The sequence below is a fragment of the Corvus hawaiiensis genome, chromosome 20 (assembly GCF_020740725.1).
Source record: "Corvus hawaiiensis isolate bCorHaw1 chromosome 20, bCorHaw1.pri.cur, whole genome shotgun sequence".
Classification (NCBI taxonomy): Eukaryota; Metazoa; Chordata; class Aves; order Passeriformes; family Corvidae; genus Corvus; species Corvus hawaiiensis.
The window spans coordinates 7,615,694-7,628,827 of NC_063232.1; the positions used below are offsets into that span (position 1 = coordinate 7,615,694).

The 13,134-nt window shown below is 43.0% G+C and overlaps 1 protein-coding gene across 6 annotated transcripts in view; it reads left to right on the forward strand.

Moving 5' to 3' along the window:
• The window catches only part of LOC125336251 (protein spinster homolog 2-like), a 135,271-nt gene that overhangs the window by 82,857 nt on the left and 39,280 nt on the right, over positions 1–13,134 (forward strand). For all 6 annotated transcript variants that reach the window (XR_007207710.1, XR_007207709.1, XR_007207708.1 and 3 more), the window contains exons 4-8: positions 344–495; positions 2,324–2,390; positions 4,975–5,117; positions 6,273–6,425; positions 8,002–8,191. Coding sequence is in view for 3 of the 6 variants with exons in the window: in XM_048324604.1 (XP_048180561.1) it covers positions 344–495; positions 2,324–2,390; positions 4,975–5,117; positions 6,273–6,425; positions 8,002–8,191 (705 nt within the window). In the remaining 3 variants the exon portion in view is untranslated. The remainder of the gene's footprint in view (positions 1–343; positions 496–2,323; positions 2,391–4,974; positions 5,118–6,272; positions 6,426–8,001; positions 8,192–13,134) is intronic.

Below are 13,134 nucleotides of genomic sequence, written 5' to 3' on the forward strand. Positions count from 1 at the left end.
ATCACCCACCTCCCCAGACCTCTCCAACTCAGGCTTAGCAAGTGTGAGCTGGGACCTGGGAACAAACTGGGGGTCTTCTGCCTCTTTTAGAATATATTCTTGAGTGTCACTGAGTAAATGTTTTATTATTAGGTTTTTTTCATGCCTATAAATCTTCACCAAAAATATAGTCCCTTTCTTCTGGGCAAAAGACAAATGTGAAACAACTCTGAAGTTCTGAAAAATAAGCATATACAGGAGGATCATTTTCCAGTCACATGAATTTGTGTTTCCTTGACTGTTGTCCAACCTGAATTTAACAAGCTGAGGGGGGACTTGCTGATGTTTATATTTCTTTTCTCAGTATTTCTGGCTCCTTGTTCTCTCACGGGGTTTGGTTGGCATCGGTGAAGCGAGTTACTCCACTATTGCACCAACCATCATCGGAGACCTGTTCACCAAGAACACGAGGACCCTTATGCTGTCTGTTTTCTACTTTGCAATTCCTCTGGGCAGGTAAGGTTCTTTTATCTGGTTTTGGCTTTTCTCTTAAATAAACTCACACAGATCTGAAATTGCTAATGATGATAGTTCTTGACTTTGGTTGGAACGGTTTAGACAGGAAAATATTGTGAGCAGTGACTAATTAGTTGCAGGAATTAGATTCTTTTTTGGCCCTGTTACTGGTTCATGTGTGACTTTTGGGAACTGATGGGAAGTTTGTTGTTGGTTTGTTTCGGTTTTTTTCTTACTTTTTTACAGCAATGGGGTGGAAATGGAATCAAAATATTTTAGCTGACTTCTTCTTTCAGTTGAGTTTCCTTATCAGCTCAACACAGTATCTGATTTTTGGGACAGGAGGGAATCTGTCATTATTTTTATTTTTTAAAATAGTGGCTGACCATCTATTGTGAGATTGTTGGCAGGCTGACTTTGCATTGTTTGTATACCAATTCCTAGAGCTGGACAACATCCTGTGCAAAAGGGGCATTATGGGTTCATTACCAGGAGGGAATACATGGGCAACATGTTCCAAACTCAGAGAAAATTTCTGGTGGTGCATTTTACAAGCTGGAACACTTACCCATGAGATAAAACTCACAAACACCCATTTGTGAGGAGGAAGAGAGAAACAGATACTTAACTGGTGAAAAGAATATTTTGCCAAGAGGACCAAGGATTCAAAGTATTCACATAGAGAATTCAGTGAACTAGAAAGAAATTACAAATATTCCTCCTGTTGAGCCTGATTCTGGGACTTCATTATCTCAATATCCAGCAGCAGCATGGATTACAAGGCCATGGAGGATAGGACAAGGGCTGTAACTGAAAGAGCTTTCAATTTGATGTTAGGAAAATATTCTTTCCCTGTGAGGGTGGGGAGGTCCTGGCACAGGTTGCCCAGAGAAGCTGTGGCTGCTCCATCTCTGGAAGTGTCCAAGGCCAGGTTGGACGGGGCTTGGAGCAAACTGGGATAGTGGCAGGTGTCCCTGCCCATGGCAGGGGGTGGAACTGCATGGGTTTTAAGGTCTCTTATATCCCAAACCAGTCTGTGATGATTCACGGTTTGATTTGGGGCCTGTCTCGGTAAAATGTCCAGTTTTGGGGAGGTTGTAGCTGGCAACCTCCAAAGCTTAGCAGACTCTTCAATAAGGGCGAGGGGTGGCTCATGGTTGCCCCACTGCAATCCTGGCAACTTTTAGCCAAGGCAATCTCAGCAACAAATGCAGCAGTTGTGAAAAAGGTTATTTACCTTCAGTTCATGTTGAGAGAAACGTGGCTATGTTCACCGTCAGTCTCTTGTGACGCACCTTTTGTCTTACATGTGGCTGAAGGTCTCTCATCAAACTTCTTGCATGTTCTCCTTGGTTTTTCTTCCAAGCTAACAGAAAATGGTCTCTTCCTGCATAATTAGAACCAAGTACTATTAAGTGGCAAGAAGAAAAATCTGGTGATGGAATATTATCTGTCCTTGAAGGGCACTATTTAACTGAAAGCTTGAACATAAAATTATTCAATATTCATATTAGCACAGAGAAAGGCCTGATGTAGAAATGAAATTGGGAAATAAATCTTGTTTGAGTTTTTGTTTCCATCCACTGTAGATTGAAAGGTCAGCTATAAACTTCCAAATTTCCATCAGATTTGGACATTTTTAGATCAGCCGTGCTGGGTAGAGTCACGTACTAGTCACCATCTGCTTCAATCCCCATATTTCTTCCTGTAGGACAAGAGAGCTGAGGACACACAGTTGGTTATGCCTCTCTTTGCCTTTGTCTAAGAACAGTTATGACTGTGGCACACTTAAAGCTCTGACCAGCTCTCATCTTGGCCTTTCTTGCAGTGGCTTGGGATACATCACTGGGTCGAGTGTGAAGCAGGTTGCTGGAGACTGGCACTGGGCACTGCGGGTAAGTCCCTCTTAATGACACATCTTAATGAGAGTTGGTTGGTTGATTGGTGTTAGGAAGAGTTCCATCACACAATGGCTCAACCTGTTATTATATCTGGAAGGTAAAGTATTGGGAATTACATCTGTGGATGTTAAGTGCATGGCAGATGCACTCTCTAAGCAAAGGTATGTGGGCTTGGCTTGTGGGACTTGGTGTTTTCCCTGCTTAGGAGCAAGAATTTTCCAATCACTTTGTTATCAATCAATCAGTCATGACTTCTTGATGGGGACAGGAAGACGAGACATTGGCCTTAAATCAACTCCACAGTCTTTCAGTCCCCTGCTGTCAAGAAACTCTGAGAATGGCTTCCTGCTTTGAGGAAAAAACACTTTGTTCCAGTTTCCGCTTGTTTTTCTGCCCTGAGACAGTCAGTTTCCTTCTATTTTAACCTCTTGGGACCCTGATAAATGGGCTGAAAAGACAATCCACTCCAATCACATACTCACAAACAGCTTCTGCACACAAAGATGTCTTGAAAGAGCTGAGAGGAAGTGGCCCAGCAGAACTGGTTTCTGACCTTTGGTGCTGTGGGTGGCACGTGAGGTGCATTCTTTGGCTCTGGCACTTCATGGAGACCATGAATCTCATGAAGCTCAGGCCAACACCGTTTATAACACCAGGTGAAGAAATACAGGGGTTCCCATCTGAAGCAAACATGCCCTCTGTGACACAGGCCATGCCCCAGGTAAGCAAAACTGGGAACATCACCATGAACAGTTCATATGTAGCTGGGAAAGTAGAGGGCAGTTTCCAGCTATGCACCTGGAGTGGAAAGTGGAGTAGCCTACAGCTTCCCACCAAGAGGATGCTGCCTCATTAGACAGCAGAAATATTTAAGAGTAACATGAACTTTTGAGCAGAGCCCAACACAAGGAGTGAGAGCCCCAAAGCCCCTCCTCTGGTCAGTGGGCTTTAACTGGAGCGCTCTTGGAAAGCCCAAACCTGTCTGTAAAACCCAAATGGTTAATTTGTGCAAAGAGATCATCACTAGGGACTTTTCAGGTGGTGTCTTCACAGTTACCCTGAGAAATCCAGAATATCTGCAAGACTGTATCCCTTACAAGTCATGATTTCCACTATAAATGACACATTGGTGCAGGATTCCCTGGCTGTACAAAATCTGGGGAATCTGATGAGCTGCACGCATCTGTGATGGTTGCTTTGGACACCATTGCTCAGTTTTTGTAGTCACACAGCACACAGAAAAAGCTTCCAGACGTCAGGGTAAAAGCAGTTTCCATCCCTATGACAATTACTGTGCTCTTGCAAGATGGGAATGATTCCCCAAGATGATGCTTCCCTCTATGATCTCCTGTGGGCTCCAAATCCAGAAGAGGTCAGGAATAATCCATACTTCAGTGGGCTGAAAAAGACAGAAGGACACGTGGGCAAGTGGCAGCTTTGTCCCTGGATCTAACAATAAAGCAAATGTTTCACTGGAGTGTTACTGAGTGTTCATGGATATTGTCTTGGTGGGTACTTAAGATGAAATTTTTTAGATAAAAATCAAAGAGACTTGAAATCATCTGGCTGTAGAAAAAACAGCATTTCCAATATTTTTTACCAGTGCTGTGTCTTGTGTTCAGCTGTCATAAGGATACTGTATCAGGCTTCAGTGTATTCCTGGATGAGGGATTTTCCTGGCTTTTAAGTTCTGAAATACTTTTGTCTTTCGTTCCCTAGAAGGACTGTGTGTTTGTCATCTTTGGACATGAAACACTGCTCCATGTGTAAAGGCCATTCTCAGGTTAATAATGGAAGCATATTTTTTTTGGAACAGGAATTCATTTTTTAAATAGCATATCTAGATGAGATGATAGTTCAGTGAAATCCATGGTCCTGTTTTCCTGATGGAACTATTTTCCATTCTGACTATAATGGAATTTCAGTGTAAAAACAAGAATAGTTTTTATAGCTTGCAAAACACTGGGATCTTTGTATGTTTGCCTAGTGCTTGGGAGAAAGGATCGGATACTGGAAAACCAAGCCCTTGAATTTGTTGTTTTCCTATGTTCCAGCCTGAATTTTCTATTTTTCTTGGTCTGTTGTACTGAGGTAACCTGAGGAAGATGCCTGAAAATGGGAAGCCATTGTGGGTTAGCTGGAAGAGGGATGTATGTCAAGCAAGGATTTTCAAAGCCAGCATGTTCCCTACATCCAGAAATCTTTCAGCTGGTCTGATTGCCTTTTAAAGGTTTCTGCACTCACCTAGAAACCAGCTGATCTCTTAGTCCAGCTGGGAGTAGGTTTCCAAAGAGTTAAACATCACTGAAGAATCATGTTTAGATGAATCTTGGTACTTATTAACACAATGGGAGTGCCTTAATGAGAGTATTTTCAAAGCTGCATGTTTCCGGAGTGAGATAAGAGAGTCCAGGGAATGACATGGAGGAAGGAAAGGAGCAGATGCCTCGATGCTCACAGGTTCTGACTGGCTGTGAGGAACAGTCACTGAAACCAAACTGATGTGTTCTGCTTCTTCCTGACCAGTCAAAGCAAACCCTCCTGACTCCTGTGCTAATTCCCTGCTCCTTTCTTGCAGGTATCTCCACTCCTAGGAATGATAACAGGGACACTCATCTTGATATTTGTGCCTGCTGCTAAAAGAGGAAATGCTGAACAACTTGGGGGGCAGCTGAAGGCTCGAACTTCATGGTTGAGAGACATGAAAGCATTGATTAGAAAGTAAGAGCACTAGTAATAACCATGTTTTGCCTCTAATGTGTAATTGGAACATCCAATGGTCTGGATTTAGCACGGTGAGACTGGAAAGTGACAACATGCAGGGAGTTGCAGGAAGTTTAGTCTGTGGACCAAGGAAAGAAAATCACAGTTACATGAGGTATCGACTGCTGTGACAATGATGGATTCCAAGTTTTGCTCTAACCTTTCCAAGATTGACATCTAAGAAAAAGCCCGCTTTGTTTGGCTCATACTTCACACAAATCAGGGCTTTTGAAGTGTAGAAATTGCTGTGTTCCTGTATTAATTGTTGTGCCACTGTTGTTCAGACACTTAGATCCTTTTTCTTCTTTGAAAGAGCTATTTTGCTGAGGGGAAAGAGAGTTTTAGCAATTTAAGAGAAAAAAACACACAGAAGCTTGCACTGCAGCAAGTTTCAATATATGTGTTTATACAACCATGTGTGACTGAATCCATGAGAACTGAATGTGCTTGGGCACTTGTATGTGTGCATAAAGGTTCACACGTTCATGAGTGTTTAAGCAGCTGCACTTCCTTCCAGAAAGCTGGCCTGTGAATGTGCAAATACTTTCACCTCTGAATTCAGGGTTACCTTGTAATTCTGATGGGAAACTTGTGATGTCCTTTATTCTTAGAACTACTGGCTAGAATACCTCCCTGGTATTCTCATCCAGTGTCAAAGGACTATGAAAAGTGATGATAGATAATTTATCAATATTTCTATGTTACTGCTTTTGGTAGTTTATGTAAGTAGTAACCATATGGTGGCACGGATGGGGAGGGAGAAGTGAAACTGCTCATCCAGGTAAACAGGTGACATTAGGGTGAAAACCCTGTAATTCACATGTGTCTTAGTGACCAAGTACTGATTGTCTTCTCAAACAGTCCCTTGAAAAACAGTCCTGTGAAGCATCTCTGATGAGTTCAGTATATTATTATCAGTGGAGCATCACATGTGAATATTCCATGCTTCTTATTCTCCATTCCTTTGTACCTCGTGTTACCCCTGCCCCTTGGCAAAGGGAGGGGGCAAGTGTGGGGGAACACTGGGCTTTGTCACTGAAGCATTGGCTCCTGCATGAGGCTCCTGCTTTTTCACTTTCCCCACTAAACCTTCTCTTGGTTTTGTCTCCACAGCCGCAGCTACGTGTTCTCATCCTTGGCCACCTCAGCTGTCTCCTTTGCCACAGGGGCACTTGGCATGTGGATCCCTCTGTACCTTCACAGAGCACAGGTCGTGCAGAAGACAGCAGAGACCTGCAGCTCCCAGCCCTGTGGCACCAAAGATAGGTGAGAGTCAGAGTCAGCTGCTTTACAGACAGGGAGAGGGGGTGGGGGCTTATTTACCAGAGGAAGCAGGCAAGTCCCACAGAGACAAAGTACTAGAATGTCTGTAATTTCCTCTAGGTCCTTACAACAATGATAGGAAATGCTGGGATTGTAAACTAGGTTTTATTTCTCTATTTCATTGCATGAAGTCAAACCAAGGGAGAAGCAATGACCTCAGCTCTGTCTTAGTTCCCAGGTTGCGGTGCAGAGTAGAAAAGAGAAATCCTCTAAGGAAGATGTTTGGAGAGCTGAGAATTTGGTTTCTTAATACCCATCTGTGACAGCAGCAGAACAAGCTGGCAGGTTGGGAAGCCCCAGTGGTGGCTGTAATTCAGAGGTTGGAATGGTTCCCCTAAAGCTGCAGGGACTAATCCCGTAGGCTTTTATTTCTGTGTGAGGCAGGACTTCCCTGTTCTATTGCTCTGTAAACTGCTGTGTGTGCTGAGTTTTGCTGAAGAATGTCCCAGAGATCTGGGACACTTCGGGCTGGAGTGTTTGACGTTATACAGTGGTTTGGGTTTTCAGTTCTGGTTATGGAATATCACTTGCAACTCATAAGCTATGAAAAGTAATTCATTTTGTGATTTACCATGGTGGCACAAACCAGAAAATGCTATAAAAGCTTTCCTCCAGGTAAATAAAAGATATTAAAAAATGCCTTTTGTCAGCTCTTTTGCTTTTTAGCTCATGAGGGAAAATAATATTAGGAAAACCTTCTTGCTGGAGCAGACATAATCCCATCTCAATTAAAGTAGTTAGTGGTGTGGAGTCCCATCAACCAGAGTGTCCAGCAGGCAATCTCAGGCTGTTCCACAAAAATGCAGTGAGCAAAACACACAGCTCCAGTTTGACTGCCCGTCTGCTGTTTACAAAGAGAAGTTCCCCCTCCTTGATGACACCTCAGTTTTGAACTCCCCTCAAGCTATTCTAATGTGGTTGCCCAAGACCCTGTAATCCAAATCCTGCACATATAATATGGAGAATCCTCGTGGCTCTTTAAATTGAAATGAACACATTTCAAATGTGTAACCTAACAGCAAGAAGCTTCTTTGAAGTGGCCTGAAAGGACTTATAAAGTTCAAAGTACATTGGAAATCGCTGATATTTAAGAGACTTGTTAGGTTTCCTTGCCCTGCAGCTTCCTGGTGCCTGTCCATGATTTCCCCTTCCACGATCAATGTACAGGTTATTAATTAGTTTTATGTATACATTATTAGCTGTTCAGGGCACTTTGTAGGAATCTCAGTTCCACCCAAGGAAGCAGTGTGAGCCCTTTGCACTCCTTCACTTATGGATCAAAGCCTGTGTACAACGATAAATTTCATATGCTGTGTTTTTCTTAATTGCAGAGGAAGAGGGCTAAAATCATGAGCATTTGTTTTATTTAAAATTTGCAAAGTCATTGTGTAAATTTCCGTTAGTCAGTTTACCCAAATAATTTGTCCAAAGGCTATGCCCATTTTAGGGAAAAACTCAAAAAACAACCCACCTTTCTCTTATTTTCTTTCTTTTTTTTTTTTTTCTTTTTTATTAATAGTTTGATCTTCGGAGCAATTACTTGCTTCACTGGCTTCCTGGGTGTAATCACAGGGGCAGGAGCAACCAAATGGTGCCGGTCAAAGACGCAGCGAGCTGATCCTCTTGTCTGTGCCGTTGGAATGCTGGGATCAGCCATCTTCATCTGTCTGATCTTTGTGGCTGCCAAGAGCAGCATCGTGGGAGCCTATGTAAGTATAATCCTTTCCATATGCCAGCCCCTACCAAACTCCTTTCAAGACTGTGTGCATCGTCCCCTGCAGAAAGCCTGGGATGTTTTCTTGCCTTTGCCCTTCTGAATGTCCTTTTTGCCTCTTGGCATTCTGGCACTACCTAAGTGTGCTTGATATCTCAACTGTTTATCCCTGCTGCCATCAGAATTCAGAGCTCCATGGAAACCCACAGCCTTTGGGCTGTTTTATCTGCACCTCAGTCCACACCTTTATTGCTCTTGCCTAATGTTTTGGTACAGGAAAATTGAGCACTTCCCTTGCAGTGAGGGTATTGTAGCTGCAGTGGTACCAGAAGACAATTACAGTGTAATTTGTCTGTGGGCAAGCTTTTGGCTCCCTTTCAGTATCATTCATTTCCATAACTAGGTGGATTGCAGCAGGCCAATATTAATTACCCAGTAATTTCAATTTGTTATCTATATTACCATAGCCCCACTATAGCCCAGGAACCTACAGTACTCGATGCTGCATAAAGGCAGATAAAAATATGGCCCCTCCCTGAGTGCTTATAATTGAATTATATAAAAAGTTATCAAATAGATCCAGATGAATAGAATGGTTTGGGTTGGAAGGGACTTTTTAAGGTCATGTAGTCCAACCCCCTTGCACTGTGCAGGAACACTTTCCACTAGACCTTGTTGCTGAGAGCCCCCTCCAATCTGGCCTTGAATGTTTTCAGGAATGAGGCATCCACCACCTCCTGGCCACCCTGTGCCAATACTTTACCACCTTTGTAAAAAACTCCTTCCTTACATCTCATCTAAACTGACCCTCTTTTAGTTAGACTGAAGGGAAAAAGAAAAGCTCAACTGTGATAATCCAGCCTTGGGCTAGAATCTTGCTTTCAGTAGGGAGTAAAAATCCAGTCACTGAACAAGTCTCTGGTTCCCTTTTAATGTCACAATGAGAGAAGTCTGGGACCTGAGAGAAGTTTATGAAGGGAAAGCATGAGAAGTTTGGAGTAGTGGGATCCCTTCTGAAAGCTCACCCTTCGCTTCCACACAGCAGCACACACTCAGCCAGCAAGGAGAATTCATTTACAAGTAACCAGCCAACTGCTGTTCCTCATTTCTCTGTAGTTCAAGCACTGGCCTGGCCGTGGTTATTTGCTGAGTATTTCAGCAGCTGCCACAGTATGGGGAAGCACAACCAGAAAGAGTGGAAGTTCAAAATCATTGAGACAGAGCCAGGAATACCTCCTCTGGCTATTTAAGATTCAGGTCTCTGGTTTGTGTCCATGAACTAACATTTGAATTGTCAGAAAAATGATCTCCTCAGACAACCTGTGAGAGGGTGTTACTGGCTGGTGAATCATTAACCCTCCTTTCATTGATCTATCACACCCCTCAACTGCTCCCTCCACCTCTTTGTGCAGACAGAGCTGTGATTTTCTCCTTTTCAGACCCAGTGACAGACATGTTCATTTGTGGTGTTCAGTCTCTTTATACAGAAACCTCTCCCTTTCTAGGCTGGAAATACTGTTTTCAAAAATTGTGCCGCAGGAGGTAGCTATTAGTCTCATTTTAATATTTTTTTTCTATTTTTTTTAATAGCCATGTGACTATTCTGCATTGTTTAAGTATATAAATATAGATGGTATGATTTAAACAATCCTAGAAACAATTTGTTTTATTATGGATGAGCAGTAAATCTAATAAAGAGTCAATGATTTGCAAAGGAAGTTACAGCTGCATATGGAGGGGGTATAAGGAATATGAGCCTGTTTATGATGCTGTTAGGCTGAAGCAGGAAGCACTGCCTCTCCATAGCCCTAAATACTCTGCTGCTGGAAACCCGATGCCCAGAAAGAGAGGACAGGTCTGTGTGGGAGCTCCCAGTGTCTCATAACACAAGGTATTATTGTGGCAGTGCCGTACTGAATTGAGTTTCCAAGGCAAGTTTCTAACACAAACTCTTGTTTTTCCATGCCATTCAAAGAGCTGTTGCAATCTTGCAGACTTCCAGAGTGTTTAATTCCCTTGCATTTCAGTAGGAGACCTGCACTGCAAGGTTGCATGGTGTAGCAGTTTCTCACTGCTCTTTGTTTTAAGTCTCATTGGTCCATAATGAAGGGGAGAGTGTTCTGTGACTGGTGGACAGAATGATGGGCTAGGATACCTTCCTTATCTCAAAATCCACCATAAAATCTCTTTCTGGAAACAATACAGTAAAATTTATGGGTTGATTTTCTTGTCTCTTGTCTTGACAGCTTGTCCTGGCTCACGTCCTTGAATTCTGTGTCTGTGAAAGGCAAGGCAATGTTCTGGTCTGTCCCCCAGCATGGTGGTATTTGCCAGCCTTCTGTACTGTGACTGTCCTTGGGCTTCTGTCATGGATCACACCATGCAAAAATTGATAGTGAATGTTTTTGGAACCCTCATTGGCTCAGGGCCTTAAAATTCTTACTTCCAAGCAATTAGGTGGGTCCCCATGAGATGATGTTCTCTCTCACTGTGAGAGAGAGCTGTGGTGGCCACCAGATCACCATCTCCCTCCCTGCTTTAGTTAACAATTGAGAGCTTTAATGCTGACTGATACAGGCATCAGCTTAAATGAAGTGTTCAGCACTCCAGCAAGAACCCGCACAGCTCTTGCTTTTTAATTTCTTGGTTTTATAGGTTTTATTTTTTTGGAGAAGACCTGCATTTCCATTAACACAATCACCCTGTCCCTTACATGCTGTGTACTGTCTGCTCTCTTCCTCCCCTGGACACATGTACTATTTCTCTCCTGCTCAGTCCTCTCTTGCAAGTGATTTTGGTCCCTGGGGCAGCTGTTATTCCCATTCTGTAGCAGCCACTCCCATCTGAGGCAGGTAGACAGATGACTTTTTTCCAGCCAATCTTTTCATACTGATCCAGTAAATTATTGGCAGCGGTAAAGTGGCTGGCAAGGTGGAATAAAATGACAATTCTGTATCATTTAGCTGCCCAGACACCGGTATTCCTCTCTTTTACTATCTTGCTTGCCTGTATAGTCCAATCAGTTCTTACTCAGTTTGCCTTGCAGCGTGTGGATTTGTGTGTTGTAATCCAGCTCCTTAAAGCACCAATTTGCATATCTGTAAGTCCCACTTTTTCTGAAATACAAACTCTTTGAAACTTGGTTTTCAAACCTGTCCCTGGAAACCCATTATCTGTGTGGCATCATCATCTCACTCTGCTCAGACATTTCAACTGCAGATTTTACACTTGTTTAAATCTCCAAGTGACTGGAGAGAGATGCTCTGCTTTGCCTTCCTTTTGACACTGTTCCAAATTCCTCAATTTCAACATCTATTTCAATTCCTCAAAGACATTCTATGATCTTGCAGAAACAGCAAATCCCAGGGTAAAGCCTTGCCAGAGAGCTTTTACAGCATCTCAGTCTCAACCCCAGGGACTTCTGTTTTCATGTTGTTGGTGACCTGCCTGCTTCTGAGGCATCAATATTGCCCAGAACTGAGCTGGAGTTAGAATTGCTCCAGATTCAGGAGTACATGAGGGTGTCTCAGCTACCATTTCAGAGAGAAATACAAATAATGAAGATTTGCAAACAGTCATGGAAGGAGTTTGTAACCTGCTTAGAACTTGCTGTGAGAGCTTCAGGTGTGTCCACTCTGAAACCTACTTTATTTATCATTTCTGGCAGTCAGAATTTGCTAACTGATCACTTAAACAGAAAAGCACAGATGAGCAACTGGACACCAAATGGACAGAGTGAGATGTTACACAGCACAGCTAGAGTCAGAAACAGATCTGTTTGTAGAGGTGAAGTCTCAGTATAAAATGAGGTTTCAAAAAGAGTGTGAGGAGTCAAAACCATGAGCATTTCAGGAGCTATTATCTGCTCTGGGGCTGCCTTATTTGCTGTAAGCATCCCTAGAGTCTCTCTTCTGCAGAAATGCCACATATCCTCACATGCCCTTTGCAGTGAACTCATTTTTATAAACCCCCATCAGCAGCTGAAGGACAGACATTTTTTAATGTCAGTATCTTCTATCTACTTTTTGATCTTCGTGTTCCTCTTTTCCTTTTACCAGTACCCACCTATTAATCTCATGTTTCATGGATTGGTTGAAATACACATTCATCAACTCAGAACTAGTGTGCTCTGAAGTTTGTAGGATTTCAGTGATTTATTTAAAGGACTTGTGCTAAATTCCTGCACAAGGGACAAGTTCTACTTGCTGCCTGTGACAATTCAAATGTGTGCAGTTCCTATCAGCTCAAGGCAAGCAATTACCTGTTTGCAGAGCTGGGAGCAGGCAGGGCACGTAGATGCTGCATTCAGAAGTGTGATTCCATCGTTCCCAAGCTCAATTTAGTCTCTCCAGCCACAGAATCCCAGCAACAGCAGCTGTAAAGGTGTAGCAGGACAGATTTCAGAGCAGGTCTGACTATGTATCTGGTATCCACGGGACACGTGGCTTCAACTCCTGCCAGCACCTTGGGTTATTGGATGTGTTCTTTCCTTGGCAATTGTCATTTCTGGTGAGAGCCAAGCTCAAGGCAGACCAGTGGGCAGTGGGAAATGGAAATGGAGATTTCCTAACTGACCAGCTGGGCTGTAATGACTGGCTCGGACACCATCACAGAGGAAGCAGATCCAGTCACAGAAAAAAGGGATAGGGAGGGAAAAGATGTGGGAAACAAAGACAATTTTAGAAACAAATAGAGGAAACTTCTATAGGTCAGTGCGTAAGACTTGCTAAATAAAGCAAATTATTCCTGGCAGTGACATGATGGTCTGAGGGGTTTAGGCAACCTCAGCTGTTGTGTGGGAAAGACAGTGGCAGTGGTCACATCATGTCACAGGAGCCACTCTTGCAGTTCTGTGGCTTTTAATGTCTCTTACTGATCATCTCCACAGAGCCAAGGATTGTGTTTCAGCACAAGACACTGATGTTGCAAAGCCCATAC